Source organism: Acartia tonsa, chromosome 1 (assembly GCF_053477335.1).
Source record: "Acartia tonsa isolate MP-2025a chromosome 1, ASM5347733v1, whole genome shotgun sequence".
Classification (NCBI taxonomy): Eukaryota; Metazoa; Arthropoda; class Copepoda; order Calanoida; family Acartiidae; genus Acartia; species Acartia tonsa.
This window is the reverse complement of record NC_137260.1, coordinates 38,710,559-38,736,190: the sequence shown is the minus strand read 5'-3', so window position 1 is coordinate 38,736,190 and position 25,632 is coordinate 38,710,559. Positions and strand designations below refer to the sequence as shown.

General features: G+C 31.1%; 1 protein-coding gene across 1 annotated transcript in view; it reads left to right on the top strand.

The window, feature by feature from the left end:
- The first annotated feature begins 1,239 nt into the window (after positions 1 to 1,239).
- LOC145319068 (endothelin-converting enzyme homolog) overlaps positions 1,240 to 25,632 on the top strand; it is a 66,417-nt gene continuing 42,024 nt past the window's right edge. The window contains exons 1-11 of the mRNA XM_080160897.1: positions 1,240 to 1,330; positions 2,110 to 2,285; positions 11,407 to 11,497; positions 11,724 to 12,003; positions 13,384 to 13,425; positions 15,328 to 15,380; positions 17,364 to 17,420; positions 19,725 to 19,781; positions 21,447 to 21,490; positions 22,186 to 22,240; positions 24,027 to 24,106. Coding sequence (XP_080017023.1) covers positions 2,113 to 2,285; positions 11,407 to 11,497; positions 11,724 to 12,003; positions 13,384 to 13,425; positions 15,328 to 15,380; positions 17,364 to 17,420; positions 19,725 to 19,781; positions 21,447 to 21,490; positions 22,186 to 22,240; positions 24,027 to 24,106 — 932 coding nt within the window. The 5' untranslated portion in view covers positions 1,240 to 1,330; positions 2,110 to 2,112. The remainder of the gene's footprint in view (positions 1,331 to 2,109; positions 2,286 to 11,406; positions 11,498 to 11,723; positions 12,004 to 13,383; positions 13,426 to 15,327; positions 15,381 to 17,363; positions 17,421 to 19,724; positions 19,782 to 21,446; positions 21,491 to 22,185; positions 22,241 to 24,026; positions 24,107 to 25,632) is intronic.

Below are 25,632 nucleotides of genomic sequence, written 5' to 3'. Positions count from 1 at the left end.
ATGTAATACTAGTATTAAACCTTTAATTTTGAATTTGTGAGATGGGGGCCGGGAGGGGGGGGGGGGTAATCGATCTCCCATTGTCCTTACCTTGTGTTCCTGGTTCTTATGCAATTTAAAATTTCTTTCTTGTAATACAATTTCTGAAGATTTTCTTTTATTCTCTTACTCTATGTAAAGTTACAGGGATTGGACATAAAGTCATCAAATTGATTGATTGGGAGGGGTGATTAAGATCTAAGAACACCTAACAACATCGAGGAAACCCTTTTTTGGTGCTTTCCCTTTAAAGTTTTGGTCTAGCACCGAACCTTCCTCCACCTACCCTTACTTGAAATTATTTTTAAGAAATTTCCTGTGGTTGGTTCATTAAACATTCGGGTCTTAACCAATATAACATAACCTAACCTTACCTACAGTAATAAACAAACAAATAAAAAATTAATCACCTCCCCCCCACACTCATTATTTTTAATTTACTGCAAAAATAAGTGGTTTCATGGTTTCTAAAAATAAATTTTATACAGCACAATATTGAAATAGCTTTTCTATACTAACATAATTTTAGACTCCGATAAAAGAAAAAGAGCCATAGTTGTGTGATTTGTTTTATATGTCCCTTATAACTGAAATAAAAGGTAACACTATTTGTTACAGCCAAAATTCTAAAATTTTCTAATATCTGTCCATAATCCTGGCAAGTTGTACAATACATGTGAAGAAAAAATCATTTAAGTTTTTGCTTTGTAAAAGAATGATGGCTTCATTTATTGGATAATCTCATATTTTACAAATCATAGATTTCAGCTCAATTTGCTTATCATTATGCCTTACATAGTTGATCATAGAATTTGATATAACATCTTTAGAGTAATGAAGTTTATGAATTAGGATTTATCAGGGGTCTAAAGGGATAAGACAATTGCCGATAAACTGATGTACAATACATCCCCCATCATGATACACAAAATCACCCATTTTGTAGATAACAATTAGTAGTTGAAACGTTTGGACAATCCATTTAATATACCAACCAAATAAAAATTTTATAAAAGTTCCCGAAGTTATTATAAAACTTTGGGGACTAGTGTAATAAACAATCCAATATCTTTCCCTCCCTGGTTTTTCTACCTACCATATACTCATAAAGATAAGAATGTGCAATTTTGTAATTCGATGCAAAATTAAAACGCTGAAATATATTATCGCAAAGTATGAGTGTAACTAATTTGAAATTACTTGCAGACAAATAAAGATGAGAGGCTGTTAGAACATAAGAAATGAAGACACTTTACATTCATCATCGTGCAAACAGAATGAAATAACCAAGGAATTAAATTCATTTCAAAATTCAAAAAAAATACTTATCCCACACAAACCTTTGATCTTTTCATAAACATACAGTGAAAATATTTATTTATAATTCAAAAATTGTTTTCATATTTGAAAAGGAGTCAAATTTTTTTATATTCTTTGAAGTTTTATAGTGAAAAGAAATCAAAAAGGATAGTTTAATTAGAAAGATAATTTTTTTCAATAGTATCATCATTTTCTATTATACAGTAAGATATATAAGTTTTCCGGAATTTTAATGTTTAATGAAATCTGCATCAAATTTAAGGATTTTTTATAAAATTCATTTTTTGTATAATTCTTTATCTAAAAGCGGAAATGCATTTTAAGTTAATTAATTTTGACCAATAGGATAGGTGGATTTTAAACTACCTGCGCTCTAATTGGTTGAATGATGTACGCCATCCAATCAGAGCGCAAATTTTTTTAAATCCACCAATCACAGATGCCAAAATTAATTAACTTAAATTGCATTTCCGCTTTTAGATAAAGAATTATAGAAAAATTTAATTTTATAAAAATCCTCAAAATTTGATGCAGATTTCAAATCTCCTCCTAACTTTAAAATTCCGGAAAACTTATATAACTTATTATACAGTTTTCTACTTTAAAACAATGTTACAATTATTTTAAGGAAAATGTTTTTAAAGACTAATCTTAGACTACATGAAATATAAGTAAAATCAATAGCTAAATTTATTCAATCTTCTATATGGAACTATCCCTGTAAATGAAAGTGAATTTGTTGTTAAACAGATAATGTACGTTTTGTACACTTTTCTGCTGCTGTTATCATCTGTGCACAGCAAAACACTTGGTCTAGATGGACTCACTAGTGAAACAAGAGAAGGTCTGACCATAGACCTGGTTGATAACAATGCTGTTGATATTGAAACAAATGGGTTGCCCCCACCCGCCCTTCCAGTGCATAGGTAAGTCATTTTCCTTGGTCATCCTAATAGATTTTTTTTCATTTAACAAAAATGATTTTTTAAACAACAAAAAAAGGTTTGAAAATGTAAAACAAGTTTAGGGCAAATTCTCCAAACTTTGGATCATATGAAGGAAATGAAGTCATTCCTAAAAAGGACAGAAATTCCCTTCCAAAAAGGACAGAAATCATCTTCCTTTTTCTCAGATATCTCAAATATGGACAAAAATCACTCTCCTTTTTCTTACATATCTGAAAAAGAGGATAAAAATCACCTTCCTAAATCTCACTTATTCTTCCTAATTCTAAGAAAATTAACCCAATACCTCCATGTTCTTCCTTATTCTCAGATAATCTACCTTATTCTAAGAAATTCTTCCTTGTCCTTACAAATTCTCCCTTATTCTCAGATAACCTACCTTATTCTATGAAATTCTTCCTTATTCTAAGAAAATCTACCTTATTCTAAGACATTCTTCCTTATTCTAAGAAAATCTACCTTATTCTAAGACATTCTTCCTTATTCTAAGAAATTCTTCCTAATTCTATGAAAATCTACCTAATTATAAGACATTCTTCCTTATTCTAAGAAAATCTACCTTATTCTAAGATATTCTTCCTTATTCTAACAAATTCTTAGTTATTCTAATAAGATCTACCTTATTCTAAGAAATACTTCCTAATTCTATAAAAATCTACCATATTATAAGACATTCTTCCTTATTCTAAGAAAATCTACCTTATTCTAAGACATTCTTCATTATTCTAAGAAATTCTTAGTTATTCTAATAAGATCTACCTTATTCTAAGAAATACTTCCTAATTCTATGAAAATCTACCTTATTATAAGACATTCTTCCTTATTCTAAGAAAATCTACCTTATTCCAAAAAATTCTTCCTTATTCTAAGAAATACTTCCCTATTTCTAAGAAAATCTACCTTATTCTAAGACATTCTTCCTTATTCTAAGAAAATCTACCTTATTCTAAGACATTCTTCCTTATTCTAAGAAAATCTACCTTATTCTAAGTAATTCTTCCTTTTCCTTACTAATTCTCTCTTATTTTCAGATAACCTAGCTTATTCTATGAAGTTCTTCCTTCATTCCCCTAATTCTTCCTTTTTCTCAGATAATTTTTTAAATTTATATTGGGATATCATAACTGAAATAGAGGTATAGAGAATATATAAATTCTGCCTTTTCACCTTCCTTATTCTCTCAAAATCTTGGTTTTTCTCACATATATTTCCTTATGTTTATTGGGATATCAGAACAAGATGTGTAGGATAAGTTTGGGTTGTATCTTTTGACCTGAAATATTTGTTTGTACTTTAGAGGAGGAACCCCAGTCTGTAAAACACACTAGCTGTATCAATAATCTGTTCTACTTGCCAACTGATACAAATATTAGACCAAAATGGAAAATCATCCCCCCCCCTCAAAAAAAAAAAAATTTTCTTTACAATAATAAAATAAAAACCCAGGCAGAGAGTCAGTTATTTGTATATAATGAAAAGTACACCCCCCCCCCCCTCAAATGGTTGGCAACTTAATTTTCAGGCTGTCTATAAATCAGCTGATAATTATGTAATGGATGCAAGGGCGTACTATGAATTTGTACTATTTGGGGTATAAAGAAAGTTTTTGTGTTCTCTCCAGAAATATTTAAATTAAACTTTTTGAACAGTGATCATCATTTATCTTTATATAACATGATAGCAATGTGTAAAATTATGCAGAATAGCAATTATTTATCGATAACGAACTAAGATTGCACATAAAAACATTAAAATATACAAGACTGGAGTTACGTAAGATTAGAATTATGTAAATTACAAATCATGTAAACTGTACAAAAATTAGCATAGTATTTATCTATCTATCTACCCTCCCCCACCCCACCCAATCGCTAATGTTAAATTGTATATTTTTTTTTTTAAAAATGTGAATGTTTTCTTTAACCTTAAAGTCTGTACGATACATAATTTAAATACTGACTTAACTTATAGTTGAAAAATTGAACACATAATCTTATCCCTTTAGATCCCTGAGACTTCAAAGTGGTAGAAGCAAAGGTTTTCTATAATTAGGGTTGGTCCGTCTGTATGTAACAGTTAGCTTTTTTCGTTAATTTAAACAGTTAAAATTGTTTTATCAATTTAAAACTTGGCATGATGATTCCTATAACAATGAGGTCCTTCTGATTTCAGAGCTTCATTTTTATAGATATTGTCATTCTTTTTAAAAAGCGAAGCTTTTCTATAATTAGAGTTGGTCCGTCCGTCCGTCCGTCCGTCAGTCCGTACGTCTGAGAGAGATAGCTTTTTTCATTAATTTAGGCATGTTAGAATTATCCTGTCGATTTCATGGTGATTCCTTTAGTATTTAGGTATGATTAAGAAAGCGTAGCAACTCTATAATCATTACCAGAATGTCCGTACGTCCATTTTAAACATGTTGGTTCTTTACTTTTTTAACAACAAATTTTTATGTGATCTAATAATCCGATTGTTATAATTTGTTGGTATAGTGATTCCTGGGACAACAAAGTACAATATTATAAGCAAAGCTACTCTATAATCAAGTCCAAAAAAATTAAATATGTCCATAAACATTATCCTCTATCAAGAAGTTTTTCCAACAAATTTACTCACAATTTTGCTTTGACTCCTTTTTTTATATTCTGATTATTCAGTTCTGACACTATACATGTGTTAGTGTCTGTAAGTCCTACCGTTTAGAGCTTCGCTTTTATGGATGCTGTCATCCATGTTTAATTTTGTTTATACTTTTATTATTTCAGGGAGAGAGGGGACAATGGTCTGTTTATTACACTAGTCCCCAAAGTTTTATTATAATGTTTTATTATTTGTAAGTTTATACAACTTTACGCACTTGAGTGAATTTTCATTGGTTGGTTAATTAAGTGTTCAGACGTTTCAACCACTAATTTTAATCTATAGAAGGGATAATTTTGTGCATCATCATTGGGGATGTACGCGCTACCGTGGTTCAAAAAGTATTACATAAACAGAGAATATTGGTGTTTGCAGAGAGAGAGAGAGAAAGGGGACATTGGGCTGTTAATTACACAAGTCCAAAAATATTTACAATAACATTTTCTTATTAGTTGGCTTAACAACTGTGAGGACTTTTAATAAATTTTAATTGGTTGGTGTATTAAGTTTAGTGTCCAAATGTTTGTAATTGTAATCTACAGAAGGGGTAATTTTGTGTTTTAACATTGAGATTTACATAATTTTATTAGCCATTATCTTATCCCATTAGATCCCTGGGTATTATCAATTAACTCAAACGCCAGGTCCAACAAACCAAAATAACTGCCCAAACACCCGAGGTATTAGGTTAAGTAACACTAACACCCATCACACAACCACCATTTTGATTGCAAAACCTTTGTCGGAGAAGTCCTAAATGGGATTGGTAATGAGTTGTGACTGTTTGGGGCCAAGGCATTCTACATACTTTAACTATTAATGCCTTTAGTTTTTATGCTGGTTAATGTGATTTTAAATTTGTTTCTTCTCAGATTTTTCCAGTGATGTAAAGGGATAATACAATGGCCGTTAAATTGATGTACAACCCAATGATGATACACAAAATTACTCCTTAAAAATTTGTGGTTGAAACGTTTGAACACAAAAAATCAAAGAATCAAAATTCACTATATTCCACAAGGTAATAAGCCAACGAATAAGAATCATTATAATAAAACTTTGGGGACTATTATTAAACAGCCCATTGTACCCTCTTTATCTAAGTAATTTCTCTTGGGAGAGTGGGGGTACCTTCCCCAATTTATGCAAAGGAGAACCAGAAATTGGTCTAGCAGTTAGCGAGAGCTTTCGATATACATATATAATCACAGGTATTGACAGATATACACAAACACACAATGTTAATTTTGAATATTGACTAGTAGTTGCGCTCCTCAAGGCCTTTAAGGGCACCTAAGGTAAGGGGAGGTCAACCCACAACCCTTATTTTAGTTTTAAAAAGGATGACAACATCCATAAAACTGAAGCTCTAAAACGGCGGGAAAGAAGAACATTAAAACTTTAGAGTGTCAGAACTAAATAATCCGACTATAAATGTGTTACTGTAAAAATGTTTAAACTGTTAAATACAGGATACTGTTTATATATATGTACTTTTTTTATTAGGATTTGATTAGAGAGATGCCTTGCATATGATATTGTACCTTGTTGTCCTAGGAATCATTATTCCCAAAGTATGATGAATAGGATAATTATCCTATTATATAAAGATGTAACTCTTTTTATACATTTTAATTGGAACCGATGATCTGTTTAATAGTGAAACAATTGTCTTCCATTAATAAAATGTTAAAAAATAACCCATGTTACATATATAAATAAATCCTTATAATAAAGTAACAGGATGTCTCTGTGTTTGTAAGTTTGTACCGAAGGATCTTGCTAACCGCTGAACCGATCAGGTTCTCCTTAACAGGGTAGCTTCTCATATGTCCCGGGAAAAAAACATAACTAACACAATCTATCAGCGAAAAAATATTTTTGGTAAATAGCTGATTTTAAAATAGATTGATAAGAGAGAAAAAATTACGTGTCCCTAGAGGCCTCTAGGGGCGTAGCCGCTAGTCCTATTATATAAAGTAGTAAGCGTTTGTTGTCTGTCCCAAAGGATCTCGCTAACCGCTGAACCGATATTGTTCTCCTTTACAGTGAAGCTTCTTATAGGTCCTGGGAAGGTTTTAAACTATTTTTCGAGAGGGTGTCCTAACCTCCCTCTCCCCCCAAAAAATTATTTTTATAACTCTTTGGAAACTCAAATTTAAAATAGGATGAGGTCGACTTTTCCTTCTCCTACCAGTGCAGTGCCCCTAGAGGCTTCTAGGGGCGTAGCCGCTAGTATTATATAAAGTAGTAAGCCTTTTTTGGTCTGTAACAAAGGATCTTGCTAACCGCTGAACCGATTAGGTTCTCCATTGTAGAGAACCTTCCCATAGGTCCCGGGATGGTTTTAGGCTATTTTATATTTAAGCCTTGGGATGGTTTTAGGCTATTTTTCTTCCACCTCCTTACCCCTCAACAGAAAGAGTCTACTAGATGCCAGGGGCGCAGCCGCTATTCCAATTATAAAAAGTAAAGAAGGATATCGCTAACCGCTGAACCGATTAGGTTCTCCATTGTAGAGAACCTTTACATAGGTACAGGATGGTTTTAGGCAACTTTTTTATTTTAATTTAATTCTAGGGATGGTTTTAGTCTATTCTGCTCTTTTCTACCCATTGAAATACAAAGCCACCAAAGGCTAGGGACGCAGCCGCTAGTTTCATACAAAAAGTTGTAAAAAATCCGCATGTTTTGAATGTCTAAATAAACGAAAAAAGCTAACACATGGACGGAACGACCCTAATTATAGAAAACCTTTGCTTCCGTATGCAGTTTATGGGGTGGATAATGTGTGAAAACCAGTCTTCAAGATCTAAGGGATAAGATAATGGCCGGTAAAATGATTTTAATTTCCAAGTTTAATTAATCAATTACAACTTTCTATTTATTTTTTTTCTATTGTCTATTTATTAAACTTTTCCCCCCCTTTTGGTTAAATAGTAAAACTTCAATGTACGCCCTTGAATTGATTTCATAATTATCAGCTGTTCAATCACTTCCGGCGAAAAAAATAAGTTGCCAACCTTCTATAGAGTTTGTACCACATAAATAGGAATGTGAAAAAAAAACATTACATTGGTTGAGACTAGCAGCTACGCCACTAGAGGCTTCCATGGACACTTAGGGTAATTAATCAAATAAAAATGTCTGACTCTAAGCCTGGTATTTTATTTTTGACAAGGAAATTAATTTTTTTCTGATGGGTAGGGTAGGAACTTTTTCTTTAAGCAATTTCTCTTGGGAGCCCAGACAAACATCCTGTTACTTTTATAAAAGGATTGATAATTACATATAGTTATTGAAGAAAATATCAGTAAAAAAAACAATATATTTAAATTTGTTTTGAAATTATTACTTTTTTGGTCTTGGTCTAATATTTGTATGTGTTGGCTAGTGAAGGATTATAAAGACTCCTGTTCTTATTTTCTGCTATCCTGTTATTATAAGGTTTATTTCTCAGTAAAATTATGTTAATATTATCAATAATTTTATGAATTAAAACATAAACACTAAATGTCAAAAGATACAACCAAAAAAATACTGAATGTACTATTATTTCTTAAGATAATTTCATATTTGTTTTACAGACTGGGGTTCCTCCTCTAAAGTACAAACAAATATTTCAGGTCAAAAGATACAACCCAAACTTATCCTACACATCTTGTTCTGATATCCCAATAAACATAAGGAAATATATGTGAGAAAAACCAAGATTTTGAGAGAATAAGGAAGGTGAAAAGGCAGAATTTATATATTCTCTATACCTCTATTTCAGTTATGATATCCCAATATAAATTAAAAAAATTATCTGAGAAAAAGGAAGAATTAGGGGAATGAAGGAAGAACTTCATAGAATAAGCTAGGTTATCTGAAAATAAGAGAGAATTAGTAAGGAAAAGGAAGAATTACTTAGAATAAGGTAGATTTTCTTAGAATAAGGAAGAATGTCTTAGAATAAGGTAGATTTTCATAGAATTAGGAAGTATTTCTTAGAATAAGGTAGATCTTATTAGAATAAGGAAGAATTTCTTAGAATAAGGAAGAATGTCTTAGAATAAGGTAGATTTTCTTAGAATAAGGAAGAATGTCTTAGAATAAGGTAGATTTTCTTAGAATAAGGAAGAATGTCTTAGAATAAGGTAGATTTTCTCAGAATAAGGAAGAATGTCTTATAATAAGGTAGATTTTCATAGAATTAGGAAGTATTTCTTAGGATAAGGTAGATCTTATTAGAATAAGGAAGAATTTCTTAGAATAAGGAAGAATGTCTTAGAATAAGGTAGATTTTCTTAGAATTAGGAAGAATGTCTTAGAATAAGGTAGATTTTCTTAGAATAAGGAAGAATGTCTTATAATAAGGTAGATCTTATTAGAATAAGGTAGATTTTTTCAGAATAAGGAAGAATGTCTTATAATAAGGTAGATTTTCATAGAATTAGGAAGTATTTTTTAGAATAAGGTAGATCTTATTAGAATAAGGAAAAATTTCTTAGAATAAGGAAGAATGTCTTAGAATAAGGTAGATTTTCTTAGAATAAGGAAGAATGTCTTAGAATAAGGTAGATTTTCTTAGAATAAGGAAGAATGTCTTATAATAAGGTAGATTTTCATAGAATTAGGAAGTATTTCTTAGAATAAGGAAGAATTTGCTAGAATAAGGTAGGTCTTCTTAGAATAAGGGAGAATTTGTGTAATTAAGGTAGAATTTCTGAGAATAAGTGAGAATTTGGGTAAATAAGGTAGATTTATTAAGCATAGTTGTAATAGTGAGGAAAAGGAAGAATTTCTAAGAATTAGGAAGAATTTGTAAGATGGTGGACAGAGGTCACCTTCCTTTAGTGAGAATTTGTAAGATAGTGGACAGAAATCACCTTCCTTACTGAGAATTTGTAAGAAAAAGGAAAGTAAATAGCCTTCCTATACCCACCCAGCTAGAAACGTCGTAAGGAAACTCGCATCCGATATGTAGTATTTTATCGCGAAAATCTTATTTACGATTTTATAGCAAAAATCGAAAAAAATCGCTAGGGATTAATTCGATTTTGTAGTAAAAATCGCGACAACCACGATTTGCCTAAGAAATCGTAAACAATAGCATTTTATGTGTGTCAACACACACTTACAAACAGACACACAACCAACTTATAATCAAAATCATTGTGTGATAAATATAGTTTATAAAATTGCCGCTAGGTATTCCCATTACTTTATGTAGACAATTTGAATTTTTTTGTTATCAACCAAAATAAATTCAAAACTGGTATGACATAATATCATAATGTGTTAATGATCTATTATTAAAAAAAAAAAATTTGTTGAAAGCATTTTCATTTTAAACAACAATAAAAGTACAAAAATGTCTTAATGCTACTTAAAATAACTAATATTCAGTATAACACAACTTCCACTCTACTCTAAATGTAATGATATCAGGTGCAATATCACCCCTTACAATTATTGAGTACACAATATTCACATAGATATTGCGACCCTTCTACTCTCTCTCTCTCTCTCTGTATGAAATATACTAATTTTGATTATTATGAAATTGATTGTAATATGGACCCTTTTCCTTACATTAAACTACACGATGTTAAATATTTTTTAAATGTACTTTTTAATCACGATTTTGGCACGATATCGCTTACGAGCCTTACGATATCGCTTACGATTTCGTGGGTGTATCGCGCAGCTCTAAGTACCTTTTCGACCATTTATCGTAACATATCGTCGATGTGCATTGGACGACTATTTAGCGATATCGTAAGAACTCGTGCTCGATTGCTACACGATATCGTGCGCTATAGTAGGGCGATAGTGATGCTACTTTCTGGCTGGGCAAGGAAGGGAATTTCTGTCCTTTTTAGGAATGACTTCATTTTCTTCATATGATCCAAGGCAAGAAAAGTTTTATTTTATAAATGTTATCAATTTCTCCAAACATGTAATTTACATAAGCATTTTTGTGTAATACAATATGTCTAGTTTTCATCAACTTTTAGACTTTAATCTTTTAATGGCTTCAGTGATAGGACATTAGACGATAATTCAACCCCAAACCTCCAATTAAATATGTAATATTCTGCTTCTATGTAGCCTGTAATTTTGTATAAAAATTTTACAGATATAATTAACTGGCATAATCTCACCCTAAATCAGTTTCTTATATAAGATAAGACATGCTTTATCATCTAATTAAGACGATAATTTAAAACTTATATTTGCTGATAGTAATAAAATCAAGACTTTCCTTACCACATGTAATACCTCGTGCATTAAAGTATATTGAACTTAATCTTAACTGATATCATTCTTAATAAAGTAACGGTTCTCAATGCTTCATTTTTAGAGATAAAAATTTTGTATTAATCATTTGATTAAAATTATATAATAAAGCCTATTTTAGACTTGTGTTGATCTTTTAATCTTTTTTCTAATTTAGACTACAGCCGGCTGAATGCCCTCCCTGTGTTTGTCTTCTAGAGGATCATTTAGTTTCGGGACATGCTAATCATAGACCACAAATTATTCAGGTAACAAAATATATTACTGTACATTTTTTGTTCTGGACAGGCTTTATGTTCCAAATTTGTTTTATTTTTAAGACTTTTTAAGCCTTACTATTAATCCTATTTTATTTCAAGTCGTGGTATGGTTTTACTTTTAAGCTATTTTTTTCTCTCATTTGAATATAGAGCCACTAAATGCTAGGACCGTAGCCACTAGTTCTATAATATTTTGAGAAATTCTTAATTGCAGGAAATCAAACCTGAAAGCACAACCTCCTCCACCAAACCACCATCTACATCTACTACAACCACAACTACCACTAGCACAACAACGACCACAAGCACAACAACTACCGCAACAACAACCACAACTACCCCAACTACAACAAGCACAACTACCCCAACTACAACTGTGACAACAAGAACTACAACTGTGACCACTGAAACCTCCACAACAACAGACTCAAGTCTGCCAACAACAAGGACAACAGCTTCGCCACCAGAATCTCAGGGCAAGAGTACGCCACCAGGTAATTCTGTTTCAGTTTGAATTATTATGAGTTATTCTATTTGTTGTAAATAAAATTGTACGGGCGGAAAATCTTTATATTGTCTATAGAAAAAGGGGATAAATTTCAAATCTTTTGACCGAAGTATCCCGAATGACGTCATATTAGAAAAAAATCCATTGCTCTAATATAACGTCATTAGGGATACTTTATACTCATTAGGCCAACAGTTCTTCGAATTATTCCCGTTTTTATAGGCACTATTAAGAGCTTTGCAAGGGCGAAGCTGCTGGCAATGACAATATTCTCTTACAAAATGATTAAGATGATTTTCTGTAGACATTCTGCTTTTGTAAATTCCAGTAATTATCAAAGCCTCTTTAGTATTCAAAATATGATAAAAGGCAATTTCAGTGGGATGCAAAATAAAGTTTAATTTTGTGAAGGTAATTTGATTTTCAAAATGAGAAATTACCCTTCAATTTCAAAATTAAATCTCCATTTTTCTAATCTTCTATTTTCCAATAATTGCGATGCTTTGCTACAATATGGATGGGTATCAATGTAAGAAGATAGGTTATTATATTTCTTGGGCTTTATCTCACTAGAAGGGGTGCAATCCCCCCCGAAATATCATTTTTACTTAATAACAATACCAAATTAACCTAAAGATTGTGGAACGATTGATATATCATTTTAAGAGATCTTATAGAACAAACATCTGACTGCTTTGGTAGTAGATGTAAAAATTTTCTATCAATTAAGTTATTTTGTTTTTATATATAAGTTTAGTTTAAACTCCAGAAAATTGTCCATTCTAAAATATACTATTAATTTTATTCTCAATAATGACTTGAAGTATTGCCTTTTTTATGTGTTTCAAACTTCTTGTTTAAAGTTTGATTTTTATAAGAATGTTTAGATAATTTTATAAAGTTTATACTGCAATAAATTCAGATTTTCCTCCAGTCTGTGTTATTGGGTTTACATTACAAACTTTTTCTTTTTTTATTATAGGAATATTGCGAATTTTGCTGGTTTTTCATTTTGAATCTCACAATTTAAGCCATAAATGCTACTCTGTCTGTCTGTATGTGTGCATCGAAGGATCTCGCTAACCACTGAACCGATAAGGTTTTCCTTTATGTTGTAGCTTCTAGAAGGTCCTAGGAAGGTGTTTAACTAATTTGGTGGATGGTACCTCATAAGAGAAATCGCTCCTGGAAAAAAAGACCTCTCTCCCCTACCTGATTTTTAATTTTAAAAATAAAACTCATTAAGAGGGTTGGACCTCACCACCCCCTCCACCTCTTTTTTAAGACCCTCTAGGGAGTAGCCGCTAGTGTGAATATAAAATAATATATTGTATATCACATTGAAATAATTCCATCTTTCTTTTAGATGATCTGTGTTTATCTGAGAGTTGTGTTTTAGCCGCAGGAAATTTTATAATTCATAATTCATGCAAACACAAACAAGGATGACAATATCCAGAAAGGCAAAGATCAACAAATCAGACTTATAAACGAATATTGAAAAATATAAAGTAACTACACATCCAATATTAAACATTGTTTAGAAGTCTAAGCAATAATTCCATGGAAGTCCAAGAATTATTGAAATTCAGGATTTTTGTTATAAACTTTTGCCTAAAATTAAACTAGAAATCAATATTATGTATTGTACATCATTAAAATCACAACAATAAGATGTCCTCTAAATAAGAATAACACACAAGATTTTTTTTATACTTTTGTGCATTTTTGTAAATGAATAAAAAGCGCGTATTTTGAGTTTTCAGTGTCCCATCCCAATTAAGATTTATACAGTTTTGTAAAGAAATTCAATTAAGCTGTGAGTACACTGTTTAATTTTCTATGCTGGTATTTAAAAAGAAAACCTAAAGATGTACTTTGAAATCAAGAGACTGAACTTTGGATAAAGAGTCCATTAAATGGCGCTATCACACAATGCCACCCCCCCCCCCCCCCACTTTATTTAAAAATAAATTGAAAATAAGAGGACTATTTTTTTTTGATGTATTACTTTAGGTCAGGATAGGTTAGATTTTATTTTGTACTAGGATTAAAAACTAGACATATATTTAAAAACACCCCCCCTCCCCTCTAATTTCATCTTTTTTTAAATAAAGAGGGGGGTGGGTTGCTCAACCAGATACTTGTAAACTATTACCATTCGTCTAATAGATATAAAGGTTTTTATAAATACCTTTATATAAAAGATAAGAAGTTCAAAATAATTTAAGTCCATTTTAAGACTTAATAAAAATTAACAGCATACCCTAATACATAAGAAAAATAATTCAAATAGTAGTAGAATATTAGTTGTTTATGTCAAAAAAAAAAGATTTGAATATACCTATAAAGAAATGTTATTGTCTATCCATCTAACTTTTCAATCAACCCAGACTAAACAGAATAATCAAACAATAACAAATGATTCAAATCTTTAATATTATTTGAATGGCAAAGATAAACAACTATTTGTATTCAATTTATTTTCCTGTTTACTCTAAATTTCAATTTGGTTCAGCGGTTGTGAGGCTAAGAAATTTCCTTTACTGTAAAATTTCCAAGTTTTAACTTTAAAAAAATTAATTTTTATTTTATCACTGTTTCTATACATATAATTTTGGCTGATGACATAAAACATTGAAACCTGTATTTTTATCTGAAAACCAAACCTAAACTTTAAAAGGTTATTTAGAAAAGATTTTCTTCTTAAGAAAATAAGACTTTTTCATTTGCCAAACTGTTTAAGATTGGATTTGTTTTTGCATTGAGGAATTGAAATGAATTGATTCAAAAATTTGAATTTATTTGAAGATGAATTGTGGAGTTTACAATTTATGATTTGGGTGGTTTTGATTCATGATTGTATCGTACCTTCGTTTTTTAACTTAGGAAAGATTTATTTTTTTCCAAATCATACAAAGTCTATTACAGAATCAAGGATGACATCATACATTAAAGGTAATGGAAGGACAAACGAACATTACCTGTTGTAGAGTTTCAGAATTAAGTTAAAAATCAACATGATTTAAATGAACGTACGGGCAAGGGCATTTTGACATACAAATTGCTACGTTTTCTAAATCATGCATAATTGTCATAGGAATCATCATACAAAGTTTTAAATCAATAGGACAATTCCAACATGTCTAAATTAACAAAAAGACAATTACCGAATTTTACGGATGAACGGACGGACGGACTGACCCTAATAATAGAGAAGCTTTGCTTTTAATAAAGTGAAAATTACGAAAGTTTGTCAATAAGGCTGTCTTTTTTTCTAAATTGATAAAATTATAAAACTGTGAAGGAACCATCCTATCGAGTTTAGACAGAAGTGTGGATCCATGTGATGATTTTTATAAGGTAATATTTTTTAAGAGATTATTTGTTTCATTTAAGCTTCCCTTCAGAAATAAGGTATAACCAACAAGCGAAATGAAACTAAAATAATATTTAGGGGTCAGATGGAAAGGTCGTCATTACTCCGAATCGTTGTCCCCCGAAATTTCAAAAATGTTTCGTGATTTTTTTCGAGTTGATTTAGTTGTTGGTTACAGCTGGCTTCTATAAAACGGTTACTGTTACGTTAGGATGGATTAATTTGGAATGAGGTCAGGAAAATAACCCAAAACCACCTTCAGATTTTTATAAAGATTTCATGCAAAATGCAATTAATTCGAGTATTTTCCGACATCTTAAGCTTCAGACAAAAAAAAACCTTACTACTTTATATTATAGGATACATAATTTATTGGAATTTATCTTCGCTTTAATGTACTTTGTCATCCTTGTTATTCATAACTAAGAAAGACCTGTGTAATGTATATAAGAGTAGTGTAGTATGAGTAGAATGGCTTATTATTACTTGGATCTTACACCAGATTTTCATGTTCCATAATAAAGTGAACTCTGTAACGGGCTAAAATAACGATCTCCGCCACCCCCCTCCTTTACCCCATCCTCTTTCCTCCTACTGGATAAACGGCCTGACAAATAAATGTGGGGGGAAATTGCAACCTAAATTCACGACAATTTTTCTCCTGTTATATCATCCACGTATAATCTACATCCATTATGAGTAGACTATAAATATATTTTCTAATCTAAAAGTAGTGTAAATGTCAAGTTTAGGATGAATCACTAACTTTTTAAAAGCGTAGCTTTTCTATAATTACGCTCGTTCCGTCCAGAACAGTAAGTTCTTTTTGTTTATACTAATCCATTTACATCTGCTTATTCCGATCTGACTATAAGTGTTAAAGTTCGTTTGTCCTACTTTTTCAGAGTTTCCCTTGCATGCATGTTCTCATCCCTGTTTTTTTCATACTTTATGAAATCCTCTAGATGATTTCACGGCTTTACACAAAGTACCTTAGGAAATACTAACCCTCTCGCCCTTATTCTTAATGAATTAAAAATAAGGAGAAAGTATTTTATTTTTACTTTAGGTCTGTTTAGGCCAGGTCATATTGGTTGTTGGTATTAGATCCCATGCATAGGATAAGAAAACTCCCTATTTATTTTTTATATATTACGTTTCAATTTATTTCCAAGATATGGGGGGTTATCGATGCTTAATAAGCATTTTGTGTGAAAGAACTGATTACACTAATCTCTTACTTGATGCACTCTGTTATAATCCCGAAGTGAGTGCACATAGTAAAGTTAGGAATAAAGAACTTAATTGTCAAATTCCATGGTGCAAGGCTATTCTAAATTTGTTCAGTTTAGATTATTTTTTTATGTCGACTATACTTTATCTCGGCCAACAAACTAGTAAACATTTTTATAAAACTTTGGGAACCAGTGAAATAAACAGCCGAATGTCCCTTCCCTCCCTGACCAAATTGTCTAGTTCCATAGAGCAAGGCTATTCTATTTCCTTAAGATGGTCTGTCTGCTGATAGGACTTGCCCTTTTAAAAAAGTAGAAGCATCAGACTTGCACTGTTAGGGGTTTATTTCTGCTATACTGTATCAAATGAAAGTGGTCACATCTGACAATATCCAAATGTAATTTTTTGTGTCATCATGATGGAAATGTCATCAATTGATGGAAAGAAAAGTTAGCATAAAAAATCTCTTAAGACTTAAATCTAAATGCTAAAATAGCCTAAAACCATCCAAGTACTTGTTTAAAGCTTCACTTAAAGAGAGAACTCATTCGGTTTGGTGGTTATTAAACTCTTAAGCTTCAGACAAAAAGCCTTACTGCTTTATATTACACACGAGATTTGAGAGTGACATCTACAAAGAATGAAATAACAAAGTAACTACAAAGTAAGAAAGAATCTAAGCCTGGCATCTTTTAATTAATTACATTTTTATAATTTTATTATTATTATAGTTTTCCTGTGGAGGATGGCAACAGAGAATCCCAGTCACAAATATTGACAGGTTCCAGGTACAATTTTTTTTATTGTATAAAGTATTCATATACACAGTGTTTCGCTCTTTAAAGGCTCATCAGTAAGGCTTAATTCATCAGCGTTGATTTTGCGCTTGGCGGGGCTTAAACTGGGAACCCTTAGCTTAACAGTTCAACATCCTGAGGTGCTATATCTAAGACATGAGATTTTAATAATTGATTCCTCATTCTAGGAAATCTTCACACAAGTCATGGAATGGTTTTATGCTACTATTTATTTATAGATTTGTGTCTCAGAATGATTTAAAACTCTTCACAGTCTTTTCCTTCCCCTTTGAATACAGAGCCCCTAAATGTTAGGGGCGTATCCGCAATTAATTTATAATTTACAATTAAGATTACGTAAAATTGTAACATCTTTAACATAATATTATTTTATCTTAGTTTTCTCTAATTAAATTAACTGAAAATACTAAATTTTAAATGGCTCTCATTTAGTTAAAATTTACATAAATCTTGAGAATGTAGACTTATGTCCTTCATTATGGAAATTAGAATAAACTTTTAATTCAAAATTGCAGGGATAAGTAAGTTGGAGAGAAAAACATTATTAAATATCCCACCCCCCCCCCCCCAATTTTTTTCTTATTTTTTAATACCTTATTTTTTTAACAATCTATTTTATTTCAGTTATCGACATTCGGCAGAGTTTTTCTCGTTATTTTTTTACTGGCAGAAATATTGCAAGTTATAAATTCCTTTATTCCTGAATAAAATTTGATTGTTAAACGAGAAAGTACATATGTGTTAGAAAACATTTATCCGTCAATTTTCCCTAATTTAGATACTTTGTTAAACATTCTGTAGGTAATTAAAAAAAGTATATGTTAAAAAATTTAAATTAAATACTTACTTTAGCCTTATATACCACCGAGATAAAATTAATGTTAATAAACAAGTACAGTGTTATTATGAGGAGGAGCAGCTTTGCTCCGTGTATATTGTGCCCTAGTTTTTACACATCATTTCATAAAGAAGTCGTTAACATGCTTGCTTTGTTTCTAAGGCAACACTCAACACCAGGGGGATGTAGGGATATATCAAAAAAGATTATTCATTCTTTCTTTCTATCAAAAAAATATAAAATTTAGAGTTGATAAAACCACTTGTTTTCTTTTGGAAATAAAATTTGTTTTATTTCAACTTACTTTATAAATTACTAGCGGCTTCGCCCCTAGCCTCTAGGGGCTTTGCCCCAAGAGGTGATAAAAAAATTGGGCGAAATACGTAAAAGGACCAAGGAAATCCCCTACAAAAAAATGGGGGGGGGGGTTGTTTTTGGGGGGGTTGGGGGTGTCCCACCTCCCAAGAAAATAGCCTAAAACCACCACAGGCCTAGGAGGTATATTCCCTGAAGAGTAGAATCCGATCGGTTCAGTCGTTACCGAGATCTTAAGGGACGGACGGACGGACAGACATCGTTCTACTTTGTATTATAGATGAAAATTAAATAGTTTAAACTATTAGGGACATAAAAGAATTTTTAAATAAAATGGAGAACTCAATTGGTTCAGTAGTAATTGATGTCTTAAGCTTAAGACAAAAAAAACTTACTTCTTTATATAATAGTATAGAGAGGATTAATTTTCCTTTCATTGATCAATCCCTGTATACCCGAAAGGCATGCTTTTCATCACAATAAATACATTTATAAGAAAAAATATAATTTCTTTTTAGCAGCAAAGATACTCAATAAGTCACGCACATGTCGAGTGATAAAAATCACTCAAGTCATTACCCTAATAAAAATACTAATTGTAGAAAATAAATATTAATTTCTGTGAGGATAAGAAAATTTTAAGAAACAAATTAGAAAACAGTGTCGAACTATGACGTCAGAAAAAATTAACAATTAACCAATGAGCAGCTATATATTTTACCACAGTGAATACTGGCTTCTTATTGGTTAATTGTTAATTTTTTCTGACGTCATAGTTCGACACTTTTACTGTTTTCACAAAATTTTAAACAAATGAAAAACATTATTGCTTCTAAATTATGATAATTATGCTTGGAAATTTTGTATTTAAATTGTAATTAAGTTTCATAATCTTATTTTTTTCACGGATGGTGGGGTCATTGGACTGTAAATTTTTCCTACCCCCAAAAGTTTATAGACACGCTCTACTATTTTGGAGGTTTAGGTTGATTTATGATTATTTTATACAAACAAGAATGTCCAAACTTTCCCACCAATAATTAACCTAAGCACTAAATTTGTTTGCTGGTGGGGGAGGGGTACTCTAACTTACCACCCCTTAAAATCCTTGTATTTTTTAGACAATTGACCGAAGAAATCAAAATATATTGAGCTCCATCCTACAAGAAACAAATGAGGTAGGGACAATTATTTTTCAAACAAGGTTGTCTTCATACATGGTAAGCTCGAAAATAAATAGGTTATTAAGCATTAGGCAATATTGTGTCATATTTACTTGGATGTAATGTTAAAATTTTTTTTCTTTCTCAATAGTATAGCACTATAACTCTATATTATTTAACGTTTGTGTTCGCTATCTGAATTGTAGATCTTCGCGTTTATTGTTGTGTCATCCTTATTTAAATGGATCTGGATCTAAGACTTATCTTGTCAACGTATTCTATAAAAAAAACATTATATAATATTGTTATATGAAAGTAACCGGATGTCTGTCAGTCTGTGTGTGCTTGTAATGAAGGAACTCACTAACTGCTGGACCCATATGATTCTCCTTTACTGTGAACCTTTGCTTAGGTCAAGGGAAGAAATAGTAGTTATTTCTTTCATCGTATTATAAACCTCTTTCCGCGGATATAGAATGTACAATTATTAGATTAAAACCAGTTTTTTTAGCCCCGAGGTGCCGAAGGCACTGGCTAAAAAATGGTTTTAATCTTATGATTGTACATTTCTATATTCGTAGAAAGCGGTTTATAATACGATGCTAGACATAGTTTTTTCGTATTGATGAGAACCGGTTCCTGTCCACCGGATTCGAATGAATACGAGAAAACTAGTTCTGGGAATGGCATCGCCCTCGTATATACCTAACCACCAAAGAATTTTATGCATTCTTGAAATTTACTTAAATTCATGATTAGGAACCCATAATACTTCACACAAACTATTGAACCTTTCTAATAATCGTTTTTATTCATCTTTCATGAACTATTGATAAATTACTACAAGTAATGAATGGTATACAAACTTAATAGACCATGCACAATAAGTCTCAAAACTTATTAAGAATCAGGATGCAAATATGAAGTAAGTTCTTTCATATTTATAGTTAGGAGAGTACATTGGACTGTCATTAGTACTGGTCCTAAAGTTTAAAATACTTGTTGGCTAAGAATCTTTGAGGACTTCTAATTTTGTTATATCCAGATTAAGTTGTATAACATTTTCCTCCAATAATTCCAACCTACAGAACTGGTAAATTAGTTTTTACAATTTGGGGGTTTTACCCAATATTATTTCCCTTGTCTAATCCCTTAAGATTCCTGCATATTTCCGACATGATCCTATTACTGTGTACTGCATAGTTCTCTCAATATTTCTTCTTTTGTAATTGTTCATTACATATGTGTAGTTCTTATAGTAATTAGTCTAGAAATCATCAATATCGTAGCTATTTTAAAATATATCAGTTTGTTTGTTCATGTCACATTTTTTGGTTGTAAGTATTACATCTTAAGTGCAAAAGATTTTTTATACAACTTGCTATAGCTTTGATAGGTATTTTCTTATAAATGTGGTGTGTGTATGTTTGTGCGACAAAAACACGCTCAACACGTTGCGCATCCGCTCGTCGTCGGTGATGTGTTAGGTTCGTACCTCTTCTCAAAAACGCGTCATAATTAAAGACGTTACAAATGGGCCCTATTGCTGCTATGTCAGGTCAGCGACAGTAATAGTAAGAGTAGGGGGAATGCCTTGGCCCAATATATACCAATTAATTGCTGGGGTAACTTGACGAAAGTTAAATGAACATCAATATTAAAGCATGTATTTTCTTTCAGAAGGATTCCTCGCAAGCTGAAAAGAAGGCCCGCGCGTTTTACAGGTAGCATATTTCATTAACCTTGTTTAACACACAATTTGTATCTATAAATCTTAGCCGCTAGGGGAGTAGCTGCTTGGGGAGTAGCCGCTAGGGAAGTAGCCGCTAGGGGAGTAGCCGCAAGTAACTTAGTAAAGAAACAGCCCTTATATTTTAACAAATTACGCAACATTTGTATCTGTTGTTATCAGTTGAAATTCTAAATTTCTTAAATTTTACATCCAATCAATTGTTGATGAAAACAGAAATATAAAAAGTATAAACATTTGGTAAGAGTTCTGGTAAAACTTTACTAACAAGCAACTAAACTTTTGTAAAGAATAAAACAAGTCATCAGATTTTAAACTTTTTCTTCAAAGTTTAATTTCCTAATTTGTATCGACTTATTTTTTTATCTTTTATATCGTTTAGTTTTCAATTAGAGAAATATAATAAAATCAGAAACTTCTATAATGATGACAACTTACATAAAATACAATTAGATGATATGTACATACTTTCAAGGCACAATTGTTAAGAACCTACTCCTATATGCATCTTTTCTTTTTATTTTAAGAACAATCCATTCGATTTGATCCCTGCAATAGATACAGATTCATACATCTATTATCAAATCCCGTTATCAATCCTTATAATTCACTCTGTTATGTTACATTACATGTCAATCCACCGACCAATAACAATTATAATAATTCTAGATCCTGTACCCAAGACAAGAAAACAACAATAGCCGAAGATTTGAGTAATTTACAGGTGAATATATATATTTTTTAGTGGATAATTATGATATATTTTATTTCTAGATTTTTAATAGGTTCCTTGGTGATTTGACGCTTTCTCTTTTTACCACTGAACAATTTAACCCATCACTTATAACTAATCTTTTTGCACGCACCTTACATAAGGATAAAAATATTTTAAATTACATTTTTGATTACAACTATTGAAAATGTACCTAATTATAGTTATAATAGTCATTAAGAAATCTTATTAATTAAATACTAGGACGATAACATCGCCTAGCGGAAAAACACTAAAGAAGTGTAGAAATAATATGTTTCAATTCTTTTTCAAAACACAATGCAAAAGTCATTTTTAGAACCCTGCATTGGTTTCTCTTTAAGTTTCAATCTTATAGTTTTTAAGTGAAAGGAAGTGTGTACATCAGACCAACCAATAATTAACAAAGTATATAAAAAAGCATATTGGATGATAAATATATGTTCATATTATTAATCATGGCGGGCTTAGAAAAACAGCTTCCATACCAGATTTAAGGGTATGTAATATGTATATGAAAAACAAATAGACAATCCCACTCATCGCCCACTCATTACAAGGCTACAAAAACAGATAATTCTGCCCTGTCAGATGGAAAATGTATTTATTTTTCATGCATCTATCCCTGTATCCCTGATATCCTCATAATAATATTGGAATATTGATGAATAAATGTTGATCAAAATCATTAGGGTATAAGATATCATATTTTATTATTCAACTAATAGATAAGATCATCAATCTGAAACTATACTAGTAAAGCTTTTATGTAATTACTTATCTTTGAATCTTGCAGCAAAAAAAATAACTTTTTTCCGATTCTAATTCTAATTTAATCTGCAAAACATTACTTTTCCATACATATATAATTATTAAATGCTTTTCTAGGGTTAATCAAAGTTTAGCTCATACATTAGAGAAAAACACTAGAGGGGGGGGGGGAGGTGTTAAAAATCTGTATCTCCCCATCGCAGTGTCCTTGTGCCGATTCAAATTGGGTCATTGAAAATTAACCAATGGTGTCGGTTATATTTACAGAGCTAAGTAGCAGAAAACAATGTGGTAGCAGACGAAAAATGTCATTGAGAGGGAGGGAGGGAGGTAGTTATCTGTATATACATCTATACTATAGATCTGTTCTCATACCCATTTAGTTATTTTTTTATATATTTCTATATTAATGTTGTTCAGGAATCAAAATGTTGATAATTTCTCTAAAGTTATAATCAACTATGTATTTTTGTTCTGTTTTATTTAAATTTACAGGGGGCAGGCGTATTTTCAGAATCTTCAATAATCTGTAATCCTTTTTTCAGACTGTAAGACAAAGACCAAATTGTGTCAAAAATGATCCATGTGACGTCATTTAAATGAGGGAGATGAGAGGAAAGTGGGAAAGAAAACCACTAAAAAAAGAGATGGATAATCCCTCATTTATATGACGTCACATGAATCCTTTTTGACACAATTTGGTCTTTGTCGTCTGTAATAGAGTTTACAGGGGGCTGGAATATTTTCAGAACTGTTAATAATCTGTTATTTTTTGTTCAGACTGTAATAGAGTTTACAAGGACTGGAATATTTTCAGAACTGTCAATAATCTGTTATTCTTTGTTCAGACTGTAATAGAGTTTACAGGGGGCTGGAATATTTTTAGAACTGTCAATAATCTGTTATTCTTTGTTCAGACTGTAATAGAGTTTACAGGGGGCTGGAATATTTTCAGAACTTTCAATATAATCTGTAATTCTTTGTTCAGACTGTTATCGAGTTTACAGGGGGCTGGAATATTTCTGGTAAATATAATGAAACAATGGACTTCAAGGAGAGACTTTATAGGTAAATTTCAATTATTTTTGGTTGAATCTTAGATACACTTTACAATTATAGGCAAATCTTTGTAACTGAATAAAATGTCTCAAAAATCAGCCATGCGACGTCATAAAAATGAGTGATTATCCATCTCTTTTTAGGGGTTTTCTTTCCCACTTCTCCTCTAATCTACCTCATTTTTATGACGTAACAAGGCTGATTTTGAGACAGTTACCAAATCTATTCTACAGAGTGGCATTTCTTCAAACAATGTGTGTTTTATGAGTCTTCATTTCAAATTGCAAAGCTTGTCTTGAAACAAATTGTGTTTAATTTTGTGTTTAATTAAAAACGGCTCCTTTTCCATTTTAGATTTGTGTGAGGAAATTTGTATAAAATACATATCTAAATGCAGGGAACAACTAATGGGAAAGGGATTAAGAAACAAATGGTTTTACCCTGTTTTTAAGTAGCGAAACTACTCTGCATGTGTGTTCTAGTCAATAATTCAACAAAATATTTTACATTAGCAAATATGTTGATATTTTATTGACATGACTTTATCGTGTTTTTAAATCAACACTTGAAATGTCGATATATATATCATGATAATTACAACTGCAATATTTGAATACCCAAGCCATGTGCTCTGTTTTAAAAAGGATTTAAATGACCCAAACCCATTGACCCAGATTTTTAAAGGAAATGTCAAGTTTTATTCAATCTTTTAATAAAAAAGTATACTCTACTTCTATTGGACTTACTCATCCCTGTTATAGTTGTAAAAGCAGTTACTCTCAGACACTTGAATCATTAATCAAGAGAGCTTGGGTGGTTTTTATGCCAGCCAGTGTGAAAGGTTTTCATCTTTGTTTGCTTAACACAGTGAATTTTAAGAAATCAAAAATCTTCTGACGATTTATTGGCAAATTACTATGGAAAAATTTACAACTTTAGGAATCGGAAATGAAATGTCCTATCTTTTTATAATAACCCCTATTTAAAAGTAACATGATGTATACTGTCTGTTTGTACCAAAGAATTCCGCTACCCACTGAAATGTTTTAATTCTCCTTTACATTGCTCTGGGAAGGTTTATAACTATATTGGGGAATTGCCTCTAGAAATAAATGACGGACTCACCCCCCCCCCAAAAAAAAATAACCCTTTTTAACTAAAATAAAAATTAATAAAAAATAATATTTTAGATGTCAAAAATCTACAAATTAGTTTCATGCGAATTGTTTTATCATTGAAGAATCAAGCAAAGCATTTGACTCTCAGTAAATGTACAAATTCTGCAAAATAAAATTTTATTCTCCCATCCACCTAAAACCCACAGTGTAAGAGAAGATAAATCTGTATTTATCTGTTGTTTTAGTTAATTAAAGCTTATATAATTACTTGTGGGTAAACAAACCAAAACTTTAATTAATATTAAAGATAAAACGGTAATACATATAATGTTTCTAAAGAATTTTAGAGGAAAAAAACAATGATCGATGAAATTAAGAAGGGTAACTATTTTTAAATATTCTTTTTTTCAAAGCAAT